Source organism: Pongo abelii, chromosome 12 (genome assembly GCF_028885655.2).
Source record: "Pongo abelii isolate AG06213 chromosome 12, NHGRI_mPonAbe1-v2.0_pri, whole genome shotgun sequence".
In the NCBI taxonomy this organism is placed as follows: Eukaryota; Metazoa; Chordata; class Mammalia; order Primates; family Hominidae; genus Pongo; species Pongo abelii.
Window position 1 is genome coordinate 60751180 of NC_071997.2, and position 13139 is coordinate 60764318.

Sequence of the window (13139 nt, forward strand, 5' to 3'; positions counted from 1 at the left end):
CTCCCACTCTCCCCTCCCATTTCCCTCCTAACCCCCTACCCCCAGCCCCACAAGGGAATACAAGGAGCCCACAAATAAGTAAACAATACATACATGAGGGCTGGATGGAGAAGCCGTGTTAGTGAGGGCCAAGCTCGACAGACCGTCTGCAAGCTACAAATGAAACATGCTGGTTAGCAACAGGATTAGAGAACCCACTTGAGGGAAGGCTGGACAGTCCCCAGGAGGTAGCGCTCTCTGACCAGGCACGCTCTGCTCTTCCTCCAGTGAGAACATGTGCTTTGGAGTTGGACAAGCCTGGCTCCAACACCTCACCAGATGTGTGACTTTGGGCAAGCCCCTTGACCTCTCTGGGTCAGCGTCCTATCTGGAGAATGGGCCCAAAGCCCACCTCACAGGGCGACAGTGAGTATGAATAAGATGAAGGCTGTGCACGCCCAGTACAAGGCAAGGCACGTGGAAGGGGCTCAGCCAATGCCTGACCCTTGCCCACTCTCTCTCACATGTCCTCCCTCCCTCTCCAAAATCTGCCTGTTTCAGGGACACTCCAACCCCAGCATCCTAACCTCTGAGCCACACCAACACTGCAGGGCATGGTTCCTAAGCTACAGCAGGTTACTCAGTCTTCCCTCCTCCAGGACAAGAACCAGGGCATCATATGTCTTCCCCAAAACCTGACATCAGTGGGGACTTTAGGAGTCTTATAGTCCAACCTCCACTCCATGCTACAAATCACTTTCTGCATCCTTTTCTGAGCGTCAGCTCGTTGCCTGCAATCTCCCAGTACTGTGAATCAATCTCCCAGTACTGCGAATCAATCTCCCAGTACTGTGAACCCCTGGGCTGCAGCCTGAGGAGGGCCTCAGGGCTCAGGGCTGAAGGCAGGGAGACTTGTTCAGAGACCACTGTGATACTCTAGGAGAAGGGGATGGGGCTCTGGGTGGATGAGTACCAGGCTAGCAGGTGGGCAAGGTGAGAAGACGCATGCTAGGCAGAGGGAATCGCAAGCGCAAAGGTGGAGGGGAAGAAAGAAGCACAGCCCGTTCGAGAAAGAGCAAAGGGGTCAGGAGGGTAGGTGCTGGGGAGCAGCCAGCTAGGACCCAGAGCTTCTGGGGCTGGCCCCTCAACCTCTAAGCCTTGAGCAGGGGGCTCTGGGAGGACTCCAAGGGGCGAAACCCCAGGCTGCCCTGCCTTCCTCAACAAGAAGATCCTGGGAGACACTCCCCCGATGCCCACAGAAACCCACGGAAGGTGAAGCCCTGCTGGGCCCAGGAGGGGCATTTGGAGACTCGGATCCCTCCCTGCTCTGTGAAAAGACACATCACTGAGGTGCTCCTCAGGGCTGTTCAGAGCCAGAAGCATACGCAGGAGGGCAGAATCAGCCTTGGGCACCTAGCCAGGGCTGCTGGATGGCCCTGGGGTGCTGGCCACATGTCGTGTGACCCCTGGAATAGACTGGGTGAACTCCACGTGCCACCCCTAGCTGGCCAGAGACGGGCCTCGCCAGGCAGCAGCTCTGCCCCTCCCATTTGCATCCTCAACCCCACAGAAGCCTTACTGTTATTTTTAATGCAGTTCTTTTTTAGAAAGGTGAGAGGGAAACCGGCAGTTCACCAGAGCAAAATAAAGCTAAACATAGTGCTCCAAAGATCTGGTCCAGCTTCAGAAATTACACGTTCCCCTTTGGGACTCGGGCATAATTTGCCACTCTGGTTCTGGGAGCACGTTCCCACCTTCACGGCATCCCAGAGACTATAACTGGAGCAGCAGGCTCAAAATTAGCCCCCGTCCCAGCGCCTGGGAGCCTGGGAGCCTGGGAGCCTGGGAGCCTGGGAGCCCGAGAGCCGGCCAGCCCCAGCACCCGCCCCCCAGAGTGAGGAAACAGTCTCCTGAGGCCTCCTGCACACTAGCAGGCCAGGCCTGTCTCCTGCTGGCACCCCACGCTCACCACACACACAAAACACACACACACACGGACACACACCCACCACCTCTACTCCACATACACACCCACCTCTGCCACACACACCACCTCCTCTAACACACACACCACCTCTACCACAAACACCCACCACCTCTACGACACACACACCACACCTCTACTCCACACAAACACACACACTCCACCTCTAACACACGCACACACACCCCCCACCTCTAACACACACACACGCCCCACCTCTACCACACACACACACCTCTACCACACACACACCACCTCTACCACACACACACCTCCTTTACCACACACACACCCCACCTCTACCACACACACGCACACCCCACCTCTACCACACACACACAACTTTACCACACACACCACCTCTACCACACACACACCTCCTTTACCACACACACACACCTCTACCACACACACACCACCTCTACCACACACACACCTCCTTTACCACACACACACCCCACCTCTACCACACACACACCACAACTCTACCCCACACAAACACACACACTCCACCTCTACCACACACACACACCCCACCTCTACCACACACACACACCTCGACCACACACACACCACCTCTACCACACACCTCCTTTACCACACACACACCCCACCTCTACCACACACACACAACTCTGCCCCAAACACACACACTCCACCTCTACCACACACACACATACCCCACCTCTACCACACACACACACCCCACCTCTACCACACACACACACCTCTACCACACACACACACCACCTCTACCACACACACACACCTCCTTTACCACACACACACCCCACCTCTACCACACACACACCACAACTCTACCCCACACAAACACACACACTCCACCTCTTCCACACACACACATACTCCACCTCTACCACACACACACACCCCACCTCTACCACACACACACACCTCTACCACACACGCACCACCTCTACCACATACCTCCTTTACCACACACACACCCCACCTCTACCACATACCTCCTTTACCACACACACACCCCACCTCTACCACACACACACACCTCTACCACACACGCACCACCTCTACCACATACCTCCTTTACCACACACACACCCCACCTCTACCACATACCTCCTTTACCACACACACACCCCACCTCTACCACATACCTCCTTTACCACACACACACCCCACCTCTACCACATACACACACCTCTACCACACACGCACCACCTCTACCACATACCTCCTTTACCACACACACACCCCACCTCTACCACATACCTCCTTTACCACACACACACCCCACCTCTACCACACACACACCCCACCTCTACCACACACACACAACTCTGCCCCAAACACACACACTCCACCTCTACCACACACACACATACCCCACCTCTACCACACACACACACCCCACCTCTACCACACACACACCTCTACCACACACACACACCACCTCTACCACACACACACCTTTACCACACACACACCCCACCTCTACCACACACACACCACAAGTCTACCCCACACACACACACCCCACCTCTACCACACACACACCCCACCTCTACCACACACACACCTCTACCAAACACACACACCACTTCTACCACACACACACACACCCCACCTCTACCACACACACACCCCCCATCTCTACCACACACACATATACCCCACCTCTACCACACACACACATCACCTCTACCATACACACACACACACCCCTCCTCTACGACACATATACCATCTCTAACACACACCTCCTCTACCACACACACCACCTCCTCTAACACACACACACCTCTACCCCATACACACACCATCTCTACCACACACACACACCCCATCTCTACCACACACACCCCACCTCTACTACACACACACACACCCCCCACCTCTACCACACACACACCCCACCTCTACCACACACACACGCCACCTCTACCACACACACACACACCTGTACCACACACACAAACCCCTCCTCGACCACACACATACCATCTCTAACACACACACATGCTTCCTCTAACACACATACACACCCCACCTCTACCACACACACAAACCCCTCCACCACACACATACCATCTCTAACACACCCCTCCTCTACCACACACACACACCCCTCCTCTACCACACACACACACCCCTCCACCACACACATACCATCTCTAACACACCCCTCCTCTACCACACACACACATCACCTCCACCACACACACACACCCCGCCTCTACCACACACACACACACCCCTCCTCTACCACACACACACACCCCTCCTCTACCACACACACACACCACCTGTACCCCACACACACACCACCTGTACCCCACACACACCATCTCTAACACACGCACATGCTTCCTCTAACATACACACACCCCACCTCTACCACACACACACCACCTCCACCACACACACACCCCACCTCTACCACACACACACACCCCTCCTGTAACACACACATACCATCTCTAACACACCCCTCCTCTACCACACACACCCCTCTTCTACCATACCCACACACCTCCACCATACACATCACCTCTACCCCACATACACACACCCCACCTCTACCACACATATCACCTCTACCCCACATACACACACACCACCTCTACCACACACACACACCCCACCTCTACCACACACACACCACCTCTACCCCACACATCACCTCTACTCCACATACACACACACCACCTCTACCACACACACACCACCTCTACACACAAACACTCCCCACCTCTACCACACACACACACCCCACCTCTACCACACACATCACCTCTACCCCACACACACCACCTCTACCACACACACACACCACCTCTACCACACACACATTCCACCTCTACCACACACACACCCCACCTCTATCATACACACACCCCACCTCTACCACACACACACCCCACTTCTACCACACACATACCCCACCTCTACCACACGCACACAACCCACCTCTACCACACACACATCACCTCTACCCCACATACACACACACCACCTCTACCACACACACATACCACCTCTACCACATACACTCATACATACACACACGTACCCCTTTGTCACATAAAACATACACACAGAGTCCCAATTCCAAGCCTTTGCCTGAGCCCTTTTGCCTGCCAGGAAAGCCTGCCTGTCCTCCCCTGTTCACCCACCCGCCTTAGAGGGCGCCTCCCTGGAGAAGCTTCCCTGGTTGCTTAGCCTATGGTGAACTTGCAGGGCCAGGAGACTCCAAGAGCTTGGTCTCCTTGTTAATGAAACATCTCCTCACTTTGACATCACTCATTTGAGATCTTCTGGACACCCCCTCATCCCTTGTCTTTTTGTGACCAGAGTCGGAACTTCCTAAAAGTTATTTCTCTAATTCTTCAACACTCACATATTCCCACCTCCCGAAATTCTCCTTCTCTGAGGACTTGAAGAGGAGCCCCTCTACCTAAGAGTGCTCTCTCGGAATGCTAAGCAAGAGCCACCCTTGCCATACCCAGCTGGCTCTGGGGGCATCTCAGTGCCTCAAAGGTGCGATTTCTGGGGGCACAGCCTCTATTTGGAGCTTCAAGACCCTCTATAGGAAACGGACAGGGGGTGGCAGGCTCTCTGTGTGTTCCTGAACACTGTTTTTCTTCCCCTAATCATAATCATAACACCAAGAACTGCCTTAATAAAAAAAACAACAACAACTAGTGAACAAAGGCCTTAATTTTATTTTAAAGGTAGAAATGAAGTCAGAGACAGAATCAGAGACAGAAAGAGAAACCTAGAAAGAAGAGGAAAGAATGAGAATGAAATGTTGGGAGCAGTGCATTCGAATTGTGTGTTTGGTTGGAGGTAATGCCTATTTTTTCCTTATTTTTCTATATTTTCCAAATTTTATATAATGAACACGTATCATTTTATTATCTGAAAAAATGAATATATCGTTTTCTAAAGCAGAGAACTAGATGGAATAGGATACTTCTGCTCTCCCTGTGTGAGGACACACCCAGGCCTGCCCTCAGAAAGTTCAAAGTCAAGGCCACAATTCCTGTAACGCCAGGACCAAGCCTAGACACACCTCTGGCCAGCACCCATGGGAGCTCTTGCACACGCCTGCTCCTATCCCCCCACCTCTGATGCACACTCATGTGCACACACCACCCCCACCCCTAGTCTGCCACTCTAAAGTCTACACATAGGATGGCTGCACAGACCAAGAACAAGTGGTGGAGTTAATATGTGTGAGTATTTCTCATCCCAATCTTCATCACCACGGAGAACAGTTTAAAGAGGCCAGGCACCCCCCCTACCCCTAGAGACAGACACTGATCTACGAGCCCTGGGACGCTGAGCACAGACCTGCCTTATACAGGTTTTGAGTCACCTCCAGAACTGGCCACTCTTGACACAAACCAAAACATTTCTAGAAACCTGACAAATGCTCCGTGGTGAGTGCCAGCCCATGGCCTGAACATCAGGCAAGGGTCTCTGGTGACATGTTCTAAATGTGTGGCCAGCTCATCCCAGGACCTGGGCAGATGCTGGTAAGAAGGCTTCGGGAGCAGAGAGAAGGTGTCACTGAGGAAAGAGACAGGAAGGGACCAAGATGGAAGGGTAACTCTGGCAAGAGCAGGTTTGAGCTAGGAGGGGTCCTAGGACCACAGCCAGGACACAGTGAACACATCCAGCACCAGCCAGGGCTGCATCAACTGTGAGGATGGAACAGGCTGCTGAGAAACACTGGTGGGGCAGACAGGAGCCAGCCAAAATCCAAATTCTGCCAGACCTCTCGTCCCTCCTGTCCCCAGAAGCCAGGGCCCTTCATGCTATCTGCACTGGGGGAGGAGGGAGAGGAAGAGAGCCCAGCCATAGTTATCTAGCAAACCTCTGGAACTGCACCCAGGGTCAGCTGCCTTCTGGGTTGGCCTTGGAGCGCCTGTCCTCCAGAGTGCCAGGGACAGGGAGGAGAGGCGAGCGAGTGAAAGATTTCCTGGATCAGCCAAATCAGAGCAATAGATCTCAGAGAAAAATATGGAACAAAGTCAGATACCAGAAAAGGGGCTTCCCCAGAGGGCCAGGGCTCCCTGCAGAACAGAACTGGTCTCCCTGCTGGGTTTGAGGCTCTTGAGAACAGAGTTTTGTCTCCTTCATCAGACAGGGAGCTCCATGAGGGCAAGGTCCAAGCCTCCCCCATCAGAGCAAGCCAGTGTCATCTCCTCCTCCTCCCCTGTCCCAAGCCAGGGGAGGCCCAGCCCCTCCCCAGGTGGGTACACCTCCAGGAGCCCCATCCCAGCTCCCACCAGTGCTGCTGGTCTGGCCAGCAGCTCTAGCCAGAGTGGCCATGTGCTCCCACAAACAGCACAGGCCTGGCTCTGGCTCAGACCCCAGCCCCAGTTCCCTCATGTCAACGCCGGGAGAATGGCCAGGCTGGGCCTCCTCATCGTCTGCCTCTGGCTGTGCTTGTGGCCAGCAGGACCTAAAATAGTCCCTCCCCATCTGAGTGTGTAGACATTTTGAGGGCAGCACACACAGAACGGAAATCCTGCTGGGCAGGCCCTGCACTTCCCTGCACAATCTCAGACAGGCCCATGGAGCAGCCGGGAAACAGGAGCCAGGAGCAGGCAGCCAGGGTTTGGGGCAAATTATCTGCCTAATTCAGCTATAAACACCCAAGCAGGCCAGAGGCACTAGCACTGAGTTTAGCTAAATTTCACGTAGGGACATCTGAAATTTCCATTTGGGTTTCCCCAGCCAAGAGAGAGATTCCTCCTCAGATCCATACAGACAGTAGCCAGAAAATCCGTCCATCCATCCATCAACCCATGCGCCCATCTACCCACGCGCCCATCTACCCACGTGCCCAGACAGACAGGCTTTCATTAACACCTCCGCTAAGCGAGGCCTTGTGCTGAGCATTGAGAATACAAAGAGGAAGGAGCCGCAGTTGCTCCCCTGAGCTTAGCCTGGGGAATATGCTAACACTGACAGAGACAGCAGGCCCTAGAGCAGCACAGTGACCCAAAGATAGACAAGACTCACAGGAGAAGAGCAGGAGCCAGGAAAGATTCCCCCAAAGAAGTGACCATGCCTAAGTTAAGTCTTAAAGAATGATCAAGAGTTGGCCAAGGGACAGGGGGCAGGAGGTCTTCCCAGCAGAAAGGCTGGCAGGGCAGAGCCCTGGACAGCCACAGAGGCTGGAGAGATGGAACGCAGGGCTTCTGAGGACTTTTAGCATCAGTGAAACTATAGATGCAGCAAGGCCCGAGGACACAGGTATTGTCTACACAGGCCTGGAGGCTCTGCCTCTGGGTGGCCCAGAAGTTCTGGGAGCCCCAGGGTGCCAGGGGTATGACCAATATCTTGCAAAGCCCAGAGAGGAGGGTGACTACCTGGAACAGATAGTGAGTTCAAGGCTGGTGCTCACAGTGAGACCCTTCTCCATGTCTACTGTGGGAAGGACCAGATGGGCTCAGCCCTAGAGAATCCAGAGCCACTCCATGGCCTACAGTGGGGGGAGTGCTGCCCCTCAGCACAAGATGCCACAGACCTCCTGCCATGCTCTGTGGCATTGGCATCTGCATCACCAGCTGGCCCTCGGTTGCTGAGTATGCAGCAAAAGGATGACTCCTACCTCCCCCAGGGCTGGAGACCTTAGAATAAGGCCCTTCCTGCCTCCTTCCTCCTTTTCCCTGCAGATGGAAGAATGGGGCGAGATGGACTCTTGGCTTGCACACAGCCTCCTCTTTCTAAGCTGTCTCCAAGGAGCCACCAAGCACAAGCCCACAGAACAACCTTCCCCCTAAGAAGGGGCCTGTCCCAGGTAGGGAGATGGGGCTGGAGGACCCCAGAGATGACCCACTCACTCCCTCCCCTGTCATCCTTCTCTCATTTGCTCCTCACTCTGATTTTCTGGTGATCTCCAGGAGAAAGCCCTCACCATGGCCCCCAGGGTAGAGGGGCTATTTTTCACATATGCTTCCAAGAAAAGGGATTGAGTCTTGCCCAGATGAGCACACCCCACCCTCCTCAGCCAGACTGAAAGCTCCCATCTGGGTCTCTCTACTGGACAGTGTCCAGCTGCTGGAGCCCAGAAGGGGATGGGTATAGAGGCTGTGTGATAATGAAGGGTTGGGGAGAAGGGATGGGAAGAGATGAGGAATGGAGGGGAAAGGTGACCCAGGCCTCCCTGGAGGATGCCCATCCTACCTGGATGGGGATGAGGGGCTCCTTGTCATCAATGTCGATGAGCACGTCTTCCCCAGGACTGAGTAGGCTCACATCATCTGCAGGGGAGGGAGCCATCTAGGCCTGAGAGGGGCTCTCTCAAAAGGCTCGCCCCTCACCAGCCCCAGGGCTCAACCAAGGGACCAAGACAAGACCCTGCAGTCTCTCCACATCTCTCAGTCGGTATCTCTCTCTTCCTCCTTCCCAGTAAGTCCCTCTCTCATCTCCATCTCTCCCATCCTCCTTCACATGTTCTGTCTCCCACTTCTGTCTTCCTCTCCTCACATTTCTTTCCTCCCTCCCCGCATCATTGTCTCCCTGCCCTCTCTCTCCTTCCCCCTGGGCCCACTTTGAGCCCTCGCCCCTCAGCTCCAACGGGTATCAGTCACCTGCTCCTGGTGCCCCCCACCCACAGCTAGGCTCTGCCCTAAGGAAGGTCTCTACCCTGTGGTCGAGCAGAGCAGAAACCACTTCTCATTCAGGTCTCTGTAAGAGAACGGTTTCAGGATGCATCTCAACTAGGAAGGGTAGCTTGGCCCTGAGGCCCCCCCTTCCCTGACCTGCCCATCATCTCCCCTTCCCCTACCTGGGCCACCCTGTGGGGATGGACTCTCCACCAAGTAGGGGTCACACAGGAACCTCTCCAGGGAGCGGATGGTACACTGGCCCACCACAGGCCGGCGGCCAAACTGGCGGTTATCGATGACCTTGACGGTAATGGGGGGGCAGTAGAGCTCCTCCCTGGGCAGCATCTGCGTGGAGGAGGAAGAACGCACTGGCCTGAATCCCTCTCTGGGAAGTCTCCAGGTCAAGCCCAAAGAGCAGAAAATGACTATAAACCGCAGATAATCCCCATAGCCAGAAATCCAAAATGGTGGCTGGCCCAGAGCTGGGCAGTCGAGCGAAGCCACACACCTTTTCTGTCGGCCCCTTGAATGCTGCATGCAGAGGCTGGCTTTCCCCCCACAGCTTTACCTTCCAAATACATCCCGTTCAGCCTGAAGTGAAAACAAGGCTGCGCTCCCTCACTGGCTGGGGAGCGGGCGAGGGGAGTTGGCCCGGGACTCAACATTTCTTACAGACAGTCCCCCCAAGTGGATACTCAAGAGTTGGCTTACAGACCCAGATTCTTCCCCCCCTCCACACCCCAAAAGCACTTTGAACACAACTTGAAATAATTTATTTGCTCTCCTTCAGGGGCGGCTTTGGCTCGGCCAAGAAGAGGCTTCTGTTGACAGCCACTGGGCCTGGAATTTCTACAGCACTTTCATCTTGCAAACCATTTTCTTTTCCTCAGACCTGCCTTACTCCGGCCGCTAGGTCTAGGCATCCCAGGGAGCTGGAGAGGCCTGGAGGGCCTGAGGGCTGTGGGGGCGAGCTCCTTTGAGGGGACCCAGGCTGGGGGAGGACACGGTCACAAAAGGTTTGGAGGAATCCTGGAAAGCCAAGCCCTAGCAGGTCCCCGAGGGCGCTCCAGGGGACTGAAACCTGTCCCAGAGGGAAAACAGCCAGGGGATGTCTCCTTGGGACTTTTGCTGATCTAGGATCTGGGTATAGAAGGAGCAGATTGGCCCTGTTTGTCCTACTCAGAGGCCTGAACCCTTCCAGTGAGGACGGTATGAGCATTTCTCCCCATGTTCACAGGAAAGTGAGGGGTCCTACCCTGGATCCCGCAGGGAATTGGAGCATAAGCCCCAGGCTGCTCGGGGACATGTAGAACTTCTAGCACCAGGACTCTGGAAGGGGACAGTAGGGAGGTGGGGCTCACCACTTCCATGAAGAGGGTGCAGATGTCAAAGTTGGGGTTCTTCCGGAGGTTCCTGATGACACAGGACTGCACCGTCTGGCCCCCACACTCTACCACGAGGCTGGGGGAGGAGATGTTGGCCAGCTGGTAACTCTTCATGTTCCGCAGGCCCCATGCCAGGATCTAAGCACACAGAATGAGGAGAGTGACTCAGAAGGCCCCGGACCCTAGGAAAGGCTGGGGCCAGGAAGGGGAAGGGCAGGCTGCTCCCAGCCCCCATGCCCAGGCCCGGCCGGCTCACCTCGATGGCGGTACGCTGGAGCGCTGGCTTGATGTTCTGAGGAACCATGTAGATGTTGGCCTCCCTCTGGGGTGGTGGGTAGGGCAGGTCTGTGTCCTCAGACTGCAGTGGACAGCAGGTAGAATGGAGACAAAGGTGGGAGGAAGACCAAGGCAAAAAGACAAGAGAGAAGGACAGATAGGACGGAAAGAAATGCCAAGTGCAGGGAGAAACAGAGAAGGAAAGACAGAAGTGGACAAACAGGGAGGCAGAAACGAAAGAGCTAAGTCAGTTTCGGCCAGGCACCATCTTCTCCAGGATCATAATTCCAGCACCTTCACCCAGGGTTCAGGTCACCTTGTTTCAACTGAATCCCTAGTCACCCCTCCTCCCATAATGCAGGCTCTGATGCCCCCTGAGCTGCTCCGGGTCTGCCCCTCCCTGACACACACACAGCACATGTGTGCACACACTGCCTATTCCATCCTGGCAGATCCACTTCAGCCCCTCTCTCAGTCCCAGAGAGGACCATGTGCCTGCCCCCCAGCCTGGTTCTCCTGCCTCCTGGCTCAGACCCTTCTGGGTTATCATCTGTCCTGGTATTTCTTCCCCACCCCCAGACACCTTCCAGCCCCAAACCCCCACCTCTCACACCTGTCCCCTGTGAGGACAGAATACTTGCACTGTGAGCCAGAAAGAGAACAACTGACCAATGGGAGAAGGGGCTCCTCAGAGCGCCAAAGCACACTGCTGGGGAGGGTCTCTCTCCACCAGAGACGAGCAAGTGTGTGTCAATTCTGATCTACTAAAAGTTTGCCAGAAAGAGTTGGGCAGGAATCTTCAATGATCACAAATCACTACATAAGGAAGCAAGGTGGGGCAAGGGAGGCAGGTACTGCCTTAGATAGTTAACCACCGATAACAGCAGTTAGGAACACAGGTGTGAGTCCTAGCTCCACTATGTATGACGTTAAATAAATTATTTCACCTCCTATAGCTGAATGTTTTCATCTATAAAATGGTTAGCAAAAGTTGTCAACCTCTAAAGGTTAGGGTGAGGGTTGAGGAAGTTAATACCTGTATAACATTTAGAGCTTCATGTAAACCTTCAACAGGACTATTAGCCCATGTGGTGCCTTTGTGACGATTAGAGAAAGATGTGCTTAAGACTCTACTTCCATGTCAGAAAATCATCATATTTTCTGAGTTTATTAGAACAAGACACTTTACTGCCACCTATTGGGAAATTGTTATAATAAATACAAGTATATGGTGTCTGTGCTAGAAATGCAGCCCCTTAGACACAGTGTCCTTGTGCAGTTCCCAATCTGCACATCCATACATGGAGGGCCTGACACTCAGGAAATGTTAACTATAATTAAAAGGACTGTGATAGACACTTTACAGAGCTTGCCTCATGTAATCTCATTTATTAAACAATGAAATCATTGGATTCATTCTCCAAGTGACTTGTGTTGGATTCCTTCTGCGAGGATGGTACATCCATACACAGATGCTCTGCCATAGATGGTGGGAACAGTCAAAGCAGAGAAAGATATCAGCTTCCCCCCACCTCCATGAGTCACTTCACAGCCAACCCAAGCCACGCTCCTGTGCAGCGACACCCTGATGACACCATGTTTCCCCCAACCTACAGCAGTTGGAAGCTCAGTCCTAGAATCAGACCTCAACTCTAGTTCCAGCTCTGCCACCTCCTCGCCATTAGACCTTGGGCAGATTACTCAACTTCAGTGACTCAGTACTCTCAGATGAAGATTTGAGATAAGCTGCTCTGAGAATTAAATGAGAGAACAAATCTGAAGAGCACCTGGCACACAGGAGGCGCTTAGTAAATGGCTATGACTGTAACTATTACTAGAATTGTTAGTACCATTGTTTTTGCCATTGGTGTTGGTGTTGATCTCCCCAGGGTGACTTCAAGAGAG

General features: G+C 53.9%; 1 protein-coding gene across 16 annotated transcripts in view; it reads right to left on the minus strand.

Moving 5' to 3' along the window:
- Positions 1 to 13139, minus strand: part of DYSF (dysferlin) — a 251913-nt gene that overhangs the window by 64908 nt on the left and 173866 nt on the right. For 8 of the 16 annotated variants that reach the window (XM_024242000.2, XM_024241995.2, XM_024241991.2 and 5 more), the window contains 5 exons: positions 11215 to 11316; positions 10935 to 11096; positions 9753 to 9918; positions 9149 to 9225; positions 94 to 153 (listed from right to left, as the gene is read on the minus strand). In XM_024242000.2, coding sequence (XP_024097768.1) covers positions 94 to 153; positions 9149 to 9225; positions 9753 to 9918; positions 10935 to 11096; positions 11215 to 11316 — 567 coding nt within the window. The remainder of the gene's footprint in view (positions 1 to 93; positions 154 to 9148; positions 9226 to 9752; positions 9919 to 10934; positions 11097 to 11214; positions 11317 to 13139) is intronic. The other 8 variants (XM_024242004.2, XM_024242002.2, XM_024241998.2 and 5 more) reach the window with 1 other exon arrangement.